This window comes from Ptiloglossa arizonensis, chromosome 8 (assembly GCF_051014685.1).
Source record: "Ptiloglossa arizonensis isolate GNS036 chromosome 8, iyPtiAriz1_principal, whole genome shotgun sequence".
In the NCBI taxonomy this organism is placed as follows: domain Eukaryota; kingdom Metazoa; phylum Arthropoda; class Insecta; order Hymenoptera; family Colletidae; genus Ptiloglossa; species Ptiloglossa arizonensis.
In genome coordinates this window covers 18608113-18625583 of record NC_135055.1, presented here as the reverse complement: position 1 = coordinate 18625583, position 17471 = coordinate 18608113, and the positions used below count along the sequence as shown (strand labels likewise).

Below are 17471 nucleotides of genomic sequence, written 5' to 3'. Positions count from 1 at the left end.
TCGAAAAACTTTAGAGAATCTATCGATGCATTTCGCAAAGTATTTATCCATCAATTCTTTGGACAATTGTTCAAATGTTTGCATATTTTGCAGGGGGAGCTTCTTTCAATCTTTGAAACAAGGACCTTTTTTAAACGGGGGCAAATTTTTTACCGAAAATCTTTCCTGAGCATCGAGTATTGCTCAATTACGATATCAGATGAAAGTTATAATTGTACGGGGAGGATATTTTTATTAAAAGCTATTCAATTTAACTAATTTACTTATCGTTCTTTCGTCTCGTAATTTGATCAACAACGGTCGAAAAACTATCGTATCGATTTATATTTATTATTTCACGGCTGAAAATCGTATTCAATTTCACGAACGAAAGTCAGAGCGAAAAATAAATCCTATAGACAATGAATAAAAATCAATCGTTTCTTCGTCTCGTAATTGTATCGATTCGGTCAAGGAAGGTTTGATGTCCCGGGTAAACATTAAGAGAAAAATCTCGTGTAAATTTTCAACTCCACGAACCAACGTACTGAGAAATTAACGGAAGAAGCCGAACGATCGCGAATGGAATTTGAACAAAGGGCGTTCACACGCTCTGGTAAAGTGTTTCCGTGAATCTAGTGGCCCGAACAATGCACATCGTGATGCACACATGTACATAATTTCATACACACCTATATATATATATATAATTTAATACACGTATATATATAATTCATTCCGCGAGGGAACAGTGCGAAAGGAAATCTCGAGGAAACAACCCCGCGCGTTTCGGATATCGGAGCATGCGTGTAGATTTACGAGGCGTATAGACGTACACAAACATAATCGGCGCGTAGGGCGAAGTAAATCGGCGTCAGTCAGTCCGCTTTTGTAACTCGTCGAGCACGAGTCTGGTTTGGTCGGAACGGAATGGTCGCGACTCGCCATTTGCCACATTTAACGACAAGCTATCGTATCGCACGTTAGAACGTTAATTGATAAAATTCTGAGCTGTTAAATTCCGTAGAACCGCGAGTGCAGTTCGCGAGTGCAGTTCGCGAGTGCAGTTCGCGTTGCAGGTTTATCGGGACCACGTGCGTGTGTATTGGAAAAATAGAACGGACTCGTCGTACTGCGTTTCTATTTTAGAACGCGTAAACTGGCGAGATGCGTCGCACGTTGAATGGACGATCTATCATCCGTTGATTTGAAAAGTGAGCAAACAACCGACGAATCGAAACAATCGCGAGTAATGCAAATATTTGAAACGATTCGAAAACATTGAATCGAAAGAATCGTTTTTCAGCGATAGAATCAAACGACGTTGATTTGAAAAGTGAGCAAGCAATCGACGATCGTAATAACGACGTATCGAAACAATCGCGAGTAATACAAAGTTTCAAACGATTCGAAAATATTGAAAGAATCGTTTTTCAGCGATAGAATCAAACGACGTTGATTTGAAAAGTGAGCAAGCAATCGACGATCGTAATAACGACGAATCGAAACAATCGCGAGTAATACAAAGTTTCAAACGATTCGAAAATATTGAAAGAATCGTTTTTCAGCGATAGAATCAAACGACGTTGATTTGAAAAATGAGCAAGCAATCGACGATCGTAATAACGACGAATCGAAACAATCGCGAGTAATACAAAGTTTGAAACTATTCGAAAATATTGAAAGAATCGTTTTTCAGCGATAGAATCAAACGACGGAGACACTCGTAATTCATTCCGAATTATTGACAAATAAATGGATAAAAATTGAACAGATCCCAGCGAGATTCTCGTGTCGCGGGTATCGTCGAAACGATTTTCTAACCGTGACCTAACGCGTCGTAATCGCGGTTTTACGCGGAACCGTTTATCGCGAAATTCTATCGTTGTTTTTGCGCGGAAGACGCGTGTAACGGGCCTAATCGATGAAACGGTCTCGATGGTCTGTTTTTTCACTTCTTGGATGGTTAAAGCGATACACGTATTTACGTGCGTGGTGTGCGAGCGTTTCCATTCGAACGCTTGCGAAGTTCGAGCGCGAGACTCCGCGCCCGAGGGTTGTTTTCGAAATTTGGTCGCGTCGCGTTCTTTCGAGAGGCTCAAAAGTGTTTCGAGATTGCAAATTTACAGAGAATGTGGAAAAGTGAATCTTTACGATAGTATTTCTAGTGCAGAGATGCTCGCCGAATATTTCAAACGAATTGCAAACGATTGATTCGTGTCGAGGGTTTCGAAAGTACTTGGACGTTAACGAGAAAATTGAGTAATCGTAATGGAAAATCGTTTGGACGATGTACGAGATACTCGCTGGAATTTCTTCATATATTTCGTTTATTGACAATTGTGTCTATAATTGAGTCGGGAATTCGTCGAAGAAAATCACCAGAGAAAGTATCATCTTCCTAATAAAGATACAAAGTATATTTAAAGAATGAAACTCTTCGCTCCACGCGTCTCGACTTTCTCACCGCGACCTATCCACACTCGACGAAGCCCTTTCTTCCAGAGCCCTTTCGCTTCGGTGGTATTTACACATCTCGTATCTACAATAAAAGAAAATTTTTCTACCGAAAACTCTCGATACGAGAGAATGCATCAATTCTTTGTTTAATTATGTTCCTCGTGGCCGATCCTAAACCAAAGATTCTACATTTTTATACATTCTATCGTTCTATCGTACCGTGAGTTTGACAATGTTGGATGTTCGTTCCATAGTTTCTCTCGAATTTCAAATAAATTGCAAACGTCTCTGTACGATTCTCGATAGTAAAAAAAAGAAACAAATATTCTGTCGAACACGTATACGTACAATTGCAACGACTGCGCGTCACGATACCCGCTATCAACGTTCTCTCTATGTGTGTGTCTCTGTGTGTACCGTGGCGTTGGTGAAAAACACGCGCAAGCTACCAACGCAATTGCTCGGCTGTGTCTCTGTGTACAACGTCGTAGAGAATAGGGAGCCCCACAAACTTACTCGAACGTCAGTCTTCCACCGCGATCTGTCGTGTGCTGAGCTTTCCGATCGTTTCTATGCATCGTGTCGTTCGTTCTCAACCCCTTTAACGAAACGAAACTCACGTCGGTTCTTTGTTAGGTGAATCCGTTCGGTCGTGTCGTTTTGTTAACTCTCCAGTCTCCGATAAACGGAGCTGGTGTCCGTTGATTATTCATACGGGAATAATATACTCGATAAACGCTCGAATTCGGTGATACTTTGTCACTATATGATAGAGCCTACGGACGAACGTTTGCGTTGTTTCGTTCACCATCGATAATCGCTACAAGAGAATTTTCCTAAACGAATTCCTCACGGTGGATATTACACGTGGTTCGAGTAATTATTTATCACGTACGGATAAGAACTTTGCACATTATTCTAACACGGTGCGCGAACAATCGAAAGATTTTCGTAAACGAATTCCCAATGGTGAATATTACACGTGGTTCGAGTAACTATTTATCACGTACGGATAAGAACTTTGCACATTATTCTAACACGGTGCGCGAACAATCGAAAGATTTTCGTAAACGAATTCCCAATGGTGAATATTACACGTGGTTCGAGTAACTATTTATCACGTACGGATAAGAACTTTGCACATTATTCTAACACGGTGCGCGAACAATCGAAAGATTTTCGTAAACGAATTCCCCATGGTGAATATTACACGTGGTTCGAGTAACTATTTATCACGTACGGATAAGAACTTTGCACATTATTCTAACACGTTGCGCGAACAATCGAAAGATAAAGAACGTTCGCGTGAAAAATACACGCGAAGCGCATCGGTCGAGTAATTATTCAACGCGCGGGGACAATAACTTTACGCATTGTTCTAAATACACCGTACGCACGATTCGAGTATCGCGTACGTCGAAATTGAAAACTACGCGTCGCGTACGAGCGAGAGCTTTGTATTATTATCTTAATACGCTGTACGCACGATTGGGATATAAAGAACGTACGAGTGAAAAAATACGCGCGAAACGCGTCGCGTACGAACGAGAGCTTTGTGTATTATTTTAGTACACCGTGCGTACGATTGACGTACAAATCACGTCCAAGTGAAATAATACGCGCGAAATAGCGCATCGGTCGATGCTCGAGTAATTGCAGTTGCAAGACGTGGAAATAAGTGACAAACGATCGAAAGCGAACGATTGTCGCTCGATGGAAGGAAATCGGTGTTGGTAATTCTCTTTGGGGTTTTCAGCGCGGTGAGCCGGTCGTGAGACGAAAGAAAGTATCGCGGGTAATGGATCTTCGGCGAAACGAGCGTAGATAAACTCTTGGAAGCAGGGATCAGCCATGTCGTTGAAATCGGAGTCCAACGCGGAGGAGAGCAACGACGACGGGGTCATCGACTGCTCAAAACTCGCGCCCACGCACGATGCAACGATAACGCTGTCGCACTTGAAAAAAATGGCACCGATCGACATCGAATTTAACGAGCTGACGTACACGATACCTTACAGTAGAAAAGGTACGATAATTATAAGTACAAACGATTCGCGAGAAAGAGATTCCCAATGGAAATCTTCGTTGAACTAAGACTCGATTGTACCGGGATGAGAACTCGGTCCAACGGAGCCGTTTATCGTCGAGATGAGAAACGATCGATAGAACGGTTTTGAATATTCGTAGGATTATTTTGTAACAATTTTCTTGAACGGAGATTAATTACGCGATAATGTTTCCAACGGAGAATAATCGCGTAGCCGATATGCTTGAATGGAGAATAATTTCTTGAGAAAATCCTGAACGAGAAGTAACTTCTTAATAATATCGCGAATGGGAAATCGTTTCCTCGTGATGTTTCGAACGGAGAATAGCATCTTAATGGTACCTTGTATGAAAAATAATTTCTCGATCGAGAGATCGCTTTCGAACAATGTCTCGAATGGAAAATAATTTTCCAACGATGCCCTCGACGGGGAATGATTTCTTAATGGTTTTTTCGATGAAAGAAATCGCGAGAAATTTCCAAGTTGCGCGTCGTTCCTTTTCCACGATTGTTGTGCGCTAAATTGCGCAACGAGGCCCCGTACTATTCAATCGTTCGCTCTTGAAATAGATTCGCAACTAAAATCGTAAATCCATTTTTTTTTTTTTTTTTCGTAGTCTCGCGCAGCAATGTTAATCGGCGCGTATTAGAGCGATGCAATTAATGTCGATCGATAAATACTGTCCCGAACAAGTGTCGTTTATGGAATATATAAATCTTATCCATCGAGTACGCGTAATGCAGCAATTAGCAAACCAAATCGACGTACGCGTTCTCCCGTGCAGCCGTCGCGGTCTATTTGCATATTATAAAACAACGAAGGGGGAGGGGGGGAAGAAAAAAAATGAGAAGCGTACTTTATTTCGCGTCTTCCATTGAATCATCAATTATCGACTTCCCGGTAATAAATTGCAACGATCGACTCTCGTCGAATTCCTTTCTTTCGATCGTTCGGGACAAGGCCGTTACACAGTTCGTAGGCGAGGCAATGTTGAATAATCTTATGTAAATTGAAATCGTCACGGTATGCGATCGAAAATGTTGCAAGATTGTATTTTCTCGCGAAGTTTAAGACCGTCTGCAAAAAGGCACCAACGAACCGAGTGAACAGCGACGAACAACTGTGTCACGGTGACGTTCCGAATCAATTTTTTCGTTGTTCGTCATTGATCGATCTCAACTCGTCGAACCCACGCGGTATATTATTTTTTTCTTCGATCAGCATCACCTCGAAGATCAAGATGCACGGAGAAGTATCGCGAAGATAAGTATCGCGTATACTGTACTCGCTCGTCTGAAAGTTTCACCTCGAGTCGTGAGGAACGAGTCGCGGTGATTTATATTCGACGATCGAGGAAACAGCACCGAAAAAAACAACAACAACGCGATTGTTTCTGTTTCTGATGCGATTCGATTCGTCCGTGCCTCTCCCACGTGTTGCTCAATGGCTGAAACCGTGCATTCGGTCACGGTTTAGAAGCGAGTCGCATCGGTGAATCGAAATGTAAAACGAAACGCTCGTGAAACGAAATTGACCGGGTTCGGTCTCGTTATCGTTCGTGTATAAAACAACGGTACCTTGGAAACAGATTGGAGGGTAAAATGGAAAGTTCCTTCAACCACGAAAACGAGAATTCAACCACGAAATCGTGGATACCCGTCGAACGTTTCGCGTAGACCGCGAAACGGTTCCATTCGCTTTCTATTTCGAAAAAATTGCAATTTCGCGCGATCCGTGGGAGGTTTCGCGCGTGAAAAGCCCTAAACGGTTCCATTCGCTTTCTATTTCGAAAAAATTGCAATTTCGCGCGATCCGTGGTAGGTTTCGCGCGTGAAAAGCCCTAAACGGTTCCATTCGCTTTCTATTTCGAAAAAATTGCAATTTCGCGCGATCCGTGGTAGGTTTCGCGCGTGAAAAGCCCTAAACGGTTCCATTCGCTTTCTATTTCGAAAAAATTGCAATTTCGCGCGATCCGTGGGAGGTTTCGCGCGTGAAAAGCCCTACAGTTCCGCTGGAACCATGACCTTAATCATTTCGAAACCGTTACAATTTCTCGGGGTTTCGCTTTCTATGCTTCTCCGTGATGTCTTCAACCTTTCTCCTCGCGGACAGCCAGAAGACACTTCAGTGAACGTTTCAGACTTGTTCCGCTCATCATGGTAGCAATTACGTGCTTTCCAGCGTGGAAGAAAACGTGCTTCGTACGAACGCGATCGAAGACAGCGGTTCTACGAGCCTACGACGAAGAAAACTCCCTTTCTCTCTTTATCTCGTGGATATTTCATAGAATTCTAATCATTTCACCACTTGTATCCAACGAAGAGTTCGATAGATCGTTTCACATTGTGAAACAGGTATTGTGCATCTGTATTGCATACAGATGCATTTCTATTGGGAAGAATCTGTATAGTGGTTGTTACAAAATAGTGGTTCTTTGAATATTGGAGGGAATAGAAGTTTCTTTATACTCCTATCTCTTAGATGTTTCACTATTTATCCAATCGAGAGTTCGATAAATTGTTTCACCGATATCGAGTATCTGTATCGCGTAGATGATTCCCTATTAGGGAGTATCTGCATACCGGTCACAACCTTGCGACATGTATGTTAGGGAAGAAGGTCGTTTGAATGTTTTCTGCGGATTTTTCTAGCTAGATTTCTACATACAGTTTCTCAGCTAGGTTGCTCGGGCAATTTTCTAATCCTGTGTCTCATCTGACACGCTGGACGTTTAATTTATTCGATTTTTTTTCTTTGAATTCTAGGATCTTTACGCGCGCACGATGCAACGACTACAGCAATGCAACCGTGTTCCTGGTACGATGGATTGCAGTGCTTTTAATTTAGATAGATACCTACGGCCAGAACGAAAGTAGAATGTAACTCCCACACAGATCGAGCGGTCACGTTTCGTAAAGGGAAATTAGTTCTCGAATAATTGACACGACTCGATCGTGTAACGCACGATAGTATCCCGCTTTAAAGTCCACGTCCGTCGCTGCATCACCGCGGAGATTAAAAATACACCGTTGTGTGTCTATGCAAAATTATCTGTGTACAGTGACGAACACATTCAAATGCAGTACAAACTTGTCTTTTGATATACCACAACGTTAGAAAATCTAGGTCTCGGTGAAAATCCACTCTCGGTTTATCCATTTATCGTTACTGTATCCGATTCGATACCGACCAAATAATTATCGTCCTTCGCGTTTTCACGCGTTAACAATTTTTACGTTTCGCTGTAAATCTACTCTCGATTTATCCATTTCTCGTTTCTACGCGTAATTCGAAAACTGTCGAATGAAATTACTCGGTACATCGCCAAAGTATCCGTTCGAATACATTTGTTCGGCGCTGTGCGTTAACGAGCCGATCGCAATGCGAACCGACGACAAAGTCGCAATAGTGCTTCCGTTTGAAACCTTTTCAGTTCACAACGAGCGTGAATTTGTCCGCGAACGAAAGCGGTTTATCAAATTGTACCGTCTAACGCGCGAAACTTTCGTCGAACGATCACGCGGGTTTCGCGACTCTCCGGGACGAATGACGAACGTTGTTTGTTTTCAGGTTTTCAACGCGCGTTAGTCCACGGCTAAATAGATTTGTCCATGTTCGTGTGTCGCAGGATCGAAGGTAATATTAAGCGGAGTGTCCGGACAATTCAAATCTGGGGAACTGACCGCGATTCTGGGCCCGTCCGGCGCTGGGAAATCCAGCTTGTTGAACATCCTCGCGGGATACAAGTAAGAGATACAAGAACGAGACGATCCTTTCTCGTTGTTTCACTTTGACCAAACCCGTCTCAATTTTATCTTCATCGAACCTTCATTTTACTTTATTTTCCTCGAACCTGAATTTTACATTATTTCCATCGAATCTGAATTTTACTTTATTTTCCTCGAACCTGAATTTTACTTTATTTTCCTCGAACCTGAATTTTACTTTATTTTCCTCGAACCTGGATTTCACTTTATTTCCCTCAAACCTGTATTTCACTTTATTTCCCTCAAACCTGTATTTCACTTTATTTCTATCGAACCTGAATTTTACATTATTTCCATTGAACCTGAATTTTACTTTATTTTCCTCGAACCTGGATTTTACTCTATTTTCCTCGAACCTGGATTTCACTTTATTTTCCTCGAACCTGAATTTTTCTTTATTTCCATCGAACCTGAATTTTACTTCATTTTCCTCGAACCTGGATTTCACTTTATTTTCCTCGAACCTGAATTTTTCTTTATTTCCATCGAACCTGAATTTTACTTTATTTCCATCGAACCTGAATTTCACTTTATTTTCCTCTCAAGATGTAACTAATCTCCCCTGAAATTTGTGCCACTCCCAAACAAGCTCACGGAACGTGTTAAGATCGATTTATATTATCAGTTTGGACACAGAAAGATTCAATTCGAACAAAAGCAACATCTTGTTTGTATCATTGGTTCACGTTCGACAACGATAAACGATAAACGTAAAAGTAAGCAGCTGTAATCGTTTAAAAATATCTTCATATTTTTCACTAAATATTGCATAGCATTATCGTTGGACGTTCGTTTTGAAACGTTGCATTTACACGTTTATCTTCAAGTATTGTGTAACATTATTATTACACGAAGAGGAAGAATAAAAAGAGAAAACGTCGATTTCCTGTTCGTTAAATATCTACACAAATATATGTATCTAGTAAATATCTATATAGTAAAATATCTTATACATTTTTCTATATAAAATATCCTATACATTTTTCTATATAGAATATCTCATATATTTCTCTATATAAGAAAAAAAAATGTAAGAATATTGGAGATTAATCGAACGATTAACGAACAACAAAGAAAAGTTATCCAATAGTCCAAATTAAATGCAAGTACCAAGATTCCGAAGAATTTCGCTTACGCGTCGCTTCTTTTCGAGAATCGATAAGCTGTCTTTACACTCCACACACGTATCGTAACAGAGGATTATCTTATTATGGGACGTTGCATCCAGAAAAACGAGAAACGAGATACCCCATTGTTTCCAGTACGGTACAATAGCTCCCGAACCGAAAAAAGTTACGTAACTTTGTAAATGTTAATTTCCCGAGCCACGTTTACCAAAACTTTTCTGCTTCATTTGACCGAGTACTCTCCATTCTAAAAATTACCATCCCTCTTTCCTTTCTACATATTTCTCCATTTATAAATAATTTTGTATAAATTACAAACGCCTCCCGTCGCGACGAGGGTTTCGAAAGTAATCGAACGTGGCCAATGTATCGAGAAAATTGCGTACACCTGATAGAAAATTTCAGTAGATATTCAAGATACTCGCTGGAATTTCTTCATTTTTTTTTTGTTTTCATTTTTTAATAAATTTCGATAAATTGGAAACTTCCCCGTCGCGACGAGGGTTTCGAAAGTACATCGACGTCGCGAATTTGTCAAAAAGAAAAAAAAAAAAAAAAAAAAATTACCGATCAACGTGACTCGCGATGAGTCGACAGCACCATTTCTTTCCCCCACCCCCGAAAGAACGACTCAACGATATCAAAGATCACCGACCTCGCGACCCCGTGCCGAGCAAACGGAAGTTATACCTAAGCCGAAGTTAACGCGAATCGAGACGATCGATAGAGTACTTGTTCGCCGTGGAACGGTGTCGAAACTCAAAGCAGACGTTTTCAGATCGACGGGGGTCACCGGGCACGTAAACGTGAACGGCCAGACACGAGACGCAAAACGTTTGAAGAAACTATCGTGCTACATCATGCAAGAGGACCTCCTACAACCGAGGCTGACGATCCTCGAGGCGCTCAGATTCGCCGTGGATTTGAAGCTCGGGAATGTATCGAGGGAGACGAAACAGGCCGCTGTGAGCACGTTTGGTACACGAGAGTTGAACGAAATCACGCCGAACCACCGTGTTCTCAGAAATGCATGAATATGTACTCAAATTGCATCGCGTGGCTCTATTTCGTATTCGAGGCGCGCGCTCGAGGAACGCTGCCGCTCGTAAAGGGAGGGAAACGCGCTCGAAGATATTTACATCGGGTTTCAAAGAATCTCTTTCGCGCTCTCGGGATACACTGGTGTCTGGAACGAGTCGCGAGTGGAGAGTAATCGAATTTTAATATTCTAGAGTCGTCGATAAATAAAATACACCCTTTCGAATTGGAAGTTTCTCAACTTGGTAATTTAGGGGATTGCTTCGACAACTCTTGGGATATTCGGATGCTTCGTTTACGGAATTACTCGGGTAACTCTTAGAACCTTCAGTTGCTTTCGAAAGTATTCCATTTCTAATATTTCTGAGTCGTCGATAAATAAAATACACCCTTTCGAATTGGAAGTTTCACAACTTGGTAATTTACAGGATTGTTTCGATAACTCTTGGGATACTCGGATGCTTCGTTTACGGAATTACTCGGGTAACTCTTAGAACCTTCAGTTGCTTTCGAAAGTATTCCATTTCTAATATCTCTGAGTCGATAAATAAAATGTACCGCTTAGACTTGAAACATTTTAAAAGAACTCGCGTCTTCGTTTACAAATTTACCTACTCTGTGAACGTTTACCGACGTTGAGAAGCTTCTGGTAATACGGTTGCGTAAAGAGCGCGCATTCGAATAAAAAAAAAAAAAGTATTCTCTGGTATCCGAGAGTCGTCGAGGGATACGCGTCCGTTAAATCTTTCAAAGTCTCGCCTCGTTTAGAAAATTACTTTGGTAACGCGAACGTTGGAACGCGTACCTCAGCATCGGAGAACAACGCCGTCGGCGAAGAAAGAATCGACCTCGAAAGAGCCTGACACGTATCTAGATTAACTTCTAATTACGGAAAACAACATGATCGCAGTACAGTAATTACGCAATTCCGTCATAATACTCGATAATAACAATTCTTTGAATGCTCGACGAGTAAGAGAAAAGGAAAAAATTCTCTTCCGCGTAATAATAATGTCCCGCGGTAATTTCCATGAATTTTTCACGTAAATGGATTTTACGATCCGTACATGGTTTCAGATAGAAGAAGTCCTTGAAATTTTACGACTGAAACGGGCAAAGGACACCATCACCGAGCGTCTATCGGGCGGCGAGAGGAAAAGGCTCTCGATCGCTCTGGAACTCGTGAACAATCCACCGGTTATATTTCTCGACGAACCGACATCGTGAGTACCTTCGTTCGCGATCAAAGATCCCTATACCGACCGACAAATTTAAATAAACGATTGTCAAAAAGAATTTACACCGATCGGTGTACCTCGAGTACACGATCCCCGTGATCGAAACTCCCAAGCGACACTTCTCAACGATTCAAACTCACATTTTGTACAAAATCGTTCGAACGATTCCAGAGGATTGGACGAAATATCGGCCGCGCAGTGCGTCGACTTGCTTAAAAGTTTGGCGCGATTAGGGAGGACCGTGATTTGCTCCGTGCATACACCGAGCGCGAGTATATTCGCGAAGTTCGACCACACGTACGTGGTGGCGGACGGCCAATGCGTTTACAGAAGCACCGTGGACAACTTGGTGCCGTTTCTACGTCACGTTGGCATCGAGTGCCCGAAACATTACAATCCTGCCGATTTCGGTGAGTAAATTACGTCCACGTGGACCGCTCGAGTCCCGATCCACGCGGTAAGACGATTCGAATTTCGTTTCAGTGATAGAAGTCTCGTCCGGTGAATACGGCCCAGAGTGGATCGGTCGTATGATAACCACGGTGGACACCGAGTTACCGATCGTACCGATCAGTCGTACGACGCTGCAGGAACTCGAGCTGGCGAAAGTGATGCCGAAGATCTCCTGGTACGATCAATTCGTCGTTCTGTCGAAAAGGATGATGTTACAGTTACGTAGAAACAGGGTAGGACCAATTGATACGCGTAATAACGAAACACCGCGAGTGTCCCGCGAGACTACTTAACGAGTACTTGTTGTTTCACAGAATTATATGTATCTGAAAATAAGTCTACACGTGTTCCTCGGCTTCATAATCGGTGGATTGTTCTTGAACGTTGGTAACGACGGATCGAAGGCCCTGTTCAATTTCGGCTTTTGCTTCGCCTGTTTGATACTACTCCTCTACGTGCCTATGCTTCCAGTATTGCTACACTGTAAGAGAAATGATCGTTATACGGGGAAAAAATCGAGAACGGTCCCTCGTAGGCCACCACCGCGTTACAAATGATTACGTAGTGGTATTTTTACCACTTAACCTTTAACGGATCATCGAATGTGGAGATTAAACATTAACGGGATTCGAACATCGAAGGAGGCTCGGATTTTTGATCGATAAATGTACAACGTCGCGAAACAATACCTCCGATCGTCGTTTAGATTTTTAACCGAACGGTACCGTTTATTCTCGCGACCCGATCGTATACTTTCCTTTGTTTCTCGACTAATCTTGAAATTACAGTTCCCTCCGAAGTGCAACTGGTTAAACGAGAGTATTTCAATATGTGGTACAACCTGAGTCCCTATTACTGTGCTTTCACTGTAGTGAACATACCCGTGCAGGTCGTACCAGAACGAATTTTCTTTAACATTTAACATCCTCGTGGACAATTCGTTGATACGTTTCATCCGATACGTAGGTATTGGTGTCGACGATTTATCTATCGATGGTCTACGTGATCACGGGACAACCCTTGGAACTCTTCAGATGCACGATGTTCTTCAGTATTTGCTTTATGTGCATGTTCATAGCGGAGAGTATGGCCCTGGCTATAGCCAGCACTCTGAACATCGTGGTACGTTCCACGTTCATTCTACCATTTTATCATCTTCTTGCGTTTACACTCGTCGGTTAATGTTCGTTGAAGATATTTCTCAGCGTAAAAATTTGTTTCGTTTCCTTCTAGAACGGTACGTTCGTCGGACCCGCGATCAGTGTACCCCTAATGTTGTTAGCGGTACAAGGTTTGGGCGAAACGCAAACTCTGCCCATTTATCGTAAATTGATAATGTATCTGAGCTACATTCGTTACGGCTTGGAAGGTCTCATAACTGCTCTCTACGGTTTCAACAGAGAACAACTATACTGCCCGCCCTCGGAAATATTCTGCGAATTTAAGGCCCCTCGACAAATGTTGCTAACGATGCGTAAGACTTCTGAAAATAATTTTCAACATTTTTTTTCCTTTTTTTTTTGGACAAAGTACCCGAGTAGTTACCGAGCCGGTAGCAATGTAGATGTTTTTAATTTCAGAAATGGAAAACGTGGTCTTCTGGGTGGACTTCCTCGCCTTGATAATTATCCTTGTTCTACTGAAGGTCCTTACTTATTATTTATTGCGACAGAGGCTCAAACCGAATAAAACATTCCGGGCGCTTCATCTCATAGGACGGTTAATAAAGAGTCACTTTAATATCAATACCTAAAACTTACATTTAGTTTTACGACAATCGCGTGTAAGATACTAGTATCAGCGAAAACTGATCTTTTTATACTTCCTTGATGTGATAATAGTACCAAATAATTGAACGCAAATAAAAAGATTTTCAAGGTATTGAAAATAAGTTACGTTTCGGTTGTATCGTGTACAGATTATTTCACCTAGCTTGATTGCACAATGTTTTCGTTACTTTTTATAATGAAAAAAAAAAACGAGCATCGAGTATTATGTTAAACAAAGACATTTTTTTTTCATTTCTAGATTATCGATGTGCGTTTCAATGGAACATTATACTTTTGTTAGAATAATATTGTAATTTATAGTTCGACCAAGACGTGCAAATTATTTATTTTTTTCTTCCACAATTTGTTCACCAACAGTATTATGCTGCTCTTGTAATAGATAATTTAGTCGGAAGTATATAAAATAATCTTACTAAATAAAGCAAATACATTACAATTTCGATTTCAATTCTTCTGTAAGACCTTTTTGGAAAAATTATTTTATTTTAATCAGATATATATACCTACGTTTTGACTAGACTATAATAAATCAAGAAAATTGGAACATAATATATATATATATATAAAAAAACCCTAATCAACTACAATATTACCATTTTCATTTCATGGAAATGAAAATATATTGTCCCATAATAAAATATAAAAACAATATTCATAATTCGAATCGTTGATAAAAATTGTATATATAAACAACGTTCAAATTATATAGATCATTTTGAAGGTTATTTACTTAACTTCTTACTTGTACGTGAAGTAATCGTCAACGTGAATCCGCAACTCCAGTGTCTTTTTTCCATTCCGTTATTTACCCATCGAACCAGTCATCTAAAAAGAACAATTTGAGTATCAATATCATAGTAATGAATAATACTTTCGATAGCATTGAGTATAGGATGATCAGAAAGCGTTCACGAAAATAATGTAAAACCCTAAAGTATTGTTAAAAAAACTTTTTCACAGCATTTTAATATATTACCGTATTGCAATCTTCGTACAGGTGCCACTGAATCACTATTAAATCAACACGATAATACCACATAACTTCTTTGCGATTTCACGTCGAAATAAAAAGCAGTTGCACCGAGCACGCGATGGAAAATCGAAGTACGGTATTCGAATTTTCAATTGCGATTATCGAATGGCGCTGTAGTGGCGACGCGTAACGTCTAACGATCGAAGTAATCTCCTGGAAAAAGATTCGATATCGATTTATTACACGTCCCATGATACTAAACAGATATTAATGGTTATGTACATCTTGTTTGTATCTGATAAATTATTGAACAATTTTCTCAACATCAACGATACAGGTCAAAATTGGCAAAAAAAACTTAATATTTCAAATATAACTTTTCATTGAAACAGTACCTCTATCATCGCCGCGTGTAAAATGATCTGAAATCATTAACAAAAATGTTACAAGCTTATATGTTATAAAATACAATTTAATGGCTGCATTCTATTACCGTATTGCAATCTTTGTTCAAATATAAATAGATTACTGTTAATTTAGTGCAATAATACTGCACGACTTTTTCGCTCAAGCACTCTCAATCTGAAAACTGATTATACTGAACTATCGAATCGAAGTTTTCAAATTTTCAATTTCGATTGTCGAACGGTATATGTGGCGACGCTTAACGGCTAAAGATGAAACTGCATACAGCTGCATTACAAATAAGTATAATGGGTTGCATTTAGGAAGGCTAAACGCAGTACAAATTCGTTTAACCTTGTTTAATCTAATAAGGAAAGTATGTTTGTGATAAATTATCCATACAAGATTCTGTTTACATGTGTAAAATAAACATCTATTAGAGTAACCATAATAACATTATTTAATGGATAAAAAATATAAAATGCAGACATTTTAGTAATAAATGTTATGTAACGTACCAGTAGTTAATCCATTCAAATGTAAACTCTAATCATGTGGAAAAATAAATCAGACATATCGTTAAATTTGAATATTAAACAGATAGCTTCTTGAAATATACCACCTAACAAAGTTTTATTTATATCTAAATTTAAATATTACTAAATAAAATGTATATTTTTTAATAACGTAAATTTAAACAAAATAAATTATAGTAATTAATAAAAGATAAGCTAGAGCAGATCAAAATTCTTTCTGAAAAAATCAACAAATTATCGCCTTTACTAACAGATAAATGTTATCTACTTTCACTTTTGTGGAAATAATATAATGCAGCGAGACGAGATAAACGATACTTTTGATCTTTTATCTATACACAATAAAGATAGGCATCTGTTAAACATCTGTTAAATGTATACTCAGCAAAAGCTACGATACAAGGAGTGCTCTACGGGGCATAGGAATGGTGGGGCTATACGTATAAAAAGCGGTGAAAGCATAAAATTTTTCTAAACCGTCCAACAACCACGGAACGTACATCAGTTCGGATTCTCATTATCTACAAAGACCTTAGCTTTTCAAAGATGTTTTACTATAGAAGAAACATATTTTTATTTTTTCTCGCTGTTCTGAATGGGTAAGTAAAGAATTTTTTATTTTTTTAACATATTCTATTTTTTTGTTTTAAACGAAAATCGCAAACCTAAAGTATTGGTTCATAATGAAAATGGTTTAATATTACTTGTAACTCTTCTTTGTTTTAATAAAAAACAAATGTTATTGTAGGCATGCAATAGGAAAATCAAATCATTTTGATGTTTTAATCTTTACTCAATATTGGCCACAATCTGTGTGCCTTATGTGGAAAGAGGAGTCAACGTCTCATACTTGTACATTCCCAAGAGATAATCATGAGTGGACGATACATGGTCTTTGGCCTTCTGTGTATAATGCACTGGGCCCAAATTACTGTAACAGTAATTTGCCGTTTAATAAAACTGCTTTAAAATCATTGGAGCATGAGCTACAAGAGAAATGGTTAGACGTAGAACAAGGAAGAGCATCTTATGGCCTTTGGCAACATGAGTGGAACAAACACGGCACTTGCGCTGCAGTGCTGCCAAAAGTGAATACAGAGCTGAAATATTTCAAAGAAGGTCTTTCTTTATTATCACAGTACGATATGAAACATGTACTAGGGAAAGCAAATATTATGCCTGGAAAGAAATATGCAGCAACTGATATTCTCAATGCGGTTGAACGAGTATTGGGCAAACGGGGCGTAGTAGTGTGTAGGAAAGATAAGGTACGAATTTGTTTAACTTTATAATAATAAACTAGTATTAAATATATGTAGTTAATAATATAATTGTTTTAGAACACGGGAAAATCATACTTATATGAAATAGAAATCTGTTTCAATAAGATGTTCGAACTAATTAATTGCAATGGTGTTCATGGATATCCTACAAACTGTGATCATGCAAGCGTGATATATCCGAGTAAAGTACCACAAGATTATCATGTAATACAAGTATAATAAGAATTATTTTGTAAATTAATATTTTACGTATTGCAAGATCTAATTGCCATTATTAAATGGAACTGTACAGATGTAAAGAGTGATAAAAATGTTGACAATCATAATAAATTAGTGCATACCATAAAATATACCTCTTGTTCTTAAATAGGTAA

The 17471-nt window shown here is 39.5% G+C and overlaps 2 protein-coding genes and 1 long non-coding RNA gene across 9 annotated transcripts; 2 read left to right on the top strand and 1 right to left on the bottom strand.

Moving 5' to 3' along the window:
* Positions 1-869: 869 nt before the first annotated feature.
* LOC143150273 (ATP-binding cassette sub-family G member 1) lies at positions 870-14205 on the top strand. Of its 6 annotated transcripts, none has more exons than XM_076318430.1 (12): positions 870-1193; positions 4196-4465; positions 8116-8233; positions 10160-10346; positions 11497-11642; positions 11829-12067; positions 12141-12343; positions 12425-12593; positions 12899-12999; positions 13077-13232; positions 13344-13584; positions 13691-14205. In XM_076318430.1, the coding sequence occupies exons 2-12, from the start codon at positions 4291-4293 to the stop codon at positions 13861-13863; spliced, it is 1908 nt and encodes a 635-aa protein (XP_076174545.1). In that variant the 5' UTR covers positions 870-1193; positions 4196-4290; the 3' UTR covers positions 13864-14205. The 6 variants fall into 6 exon arrangements, with proteins under 6 accessions (XP_076174545.1, XP_076174547.1, XP_076174542.1 ...); XM_076318432.1 differs by lacking the exon at positions 870-1193 and adding an exon at positions 2780-3075; XM_076318427.1 differs by lacking the exon at positions 870-1193 and adding an exon at positions 2780-3330.
* Positions 14206-14551: 346 nt separating this feature from the next.
* LOC143150297 (uncharacterized) lies at positions 14552-15696 on the bottom strand. The gene is made up of 4 exons (XR_012993022.1): positions 15367-15696; positions 15269-15295; positions 14877-15086; positions 14552-14725 (listed from the first exon to the last, which is right to left on the bottom strand). It is a non-coding gene; the product is annotated as an uncharacterized LOC143150297 (long non-coding RNA).
* Positions 15542-17466, top strand: LOC143150296 (ribonuclease Oy-like). 2 transcript variants are annotated; one of them, XM_076318474.1, is made up of 4 exons: positions 15542-15654; positions 16200-16413; positions 16563-17082; positions 17155-17466. In XM_076318474.1, exons 2-4 carry the CDS (start codon positions 16361-16363, stop codon positions 17314-17316), a joined length of 735 nt encoding a protein of 244 aa, XP_076174589.1. In that variant the 5' UTR covers positions 15542-15654; positions 16200-16360; the 3' UTR covers positions 17317-17466. The 2 variants fall into 2 exon arrangements, with proteins under 2 accessions (XP_076174589.1, XP_076174588.1); XM_076318473.1 differs by lacking the exon at positions 15542-15654 and having other exon boundaries at positions 15702-16413.
* Positions 17467-17471: the final 5 nt, after the last annotated feature.

What these genes read in the sequence shown, in the direction of transcription:
- LOC143150296 (XM_076318474.1), top strand. Translation starts at nt 16,361, where the DNA reads ATGTTTTACTATAGAAGAAACATATTTTTATTTTTTCTCGCTGTTCTG. An exon ending in TTTCTCGCTGTTCTGAATGG is followed by an intron (nt 16,414 to 16,562) that starts GTAAGTAAAGAA and finishes ATGTTATTGTAG; the next exon opens with GCATGCAATAGGAAAATCAA. An exon ending in TAGTGTGTAGGAAAGATAAG is followed by an intron (nt 17,083 to 17,154) that starts GTACGAATTTGT and finishes TAATTGTTTTAG; the next exon opens with AACACGGGAAAATCATACTT.
- LOC143150273 (XM_076318430.1), top strand. Translation starts at nt 4,291, where the DNA reads ATGTCGTTGAAATCGGAGTCCAACGCGGAGGAGAGCAACGACGACGGG. An exon ending in AACATCCTCGCGGGATACAA is followed by an intron (nt 8,234 to 10,159) that starts GTAAGAGATACA and finishes AGACGTTTTCAG; the next exon opens with ATCGACGGGGGTCACCGGGC. An exon ending in TTACAATCCTGCCGATTTCG is followed by an intron (nt 12,068 to 12,140) that starts GTGAGTAAATTA and finishes ATTTCGTTTCAG; the next exon opens with TGATAGAAGTCTCGTCCGGT.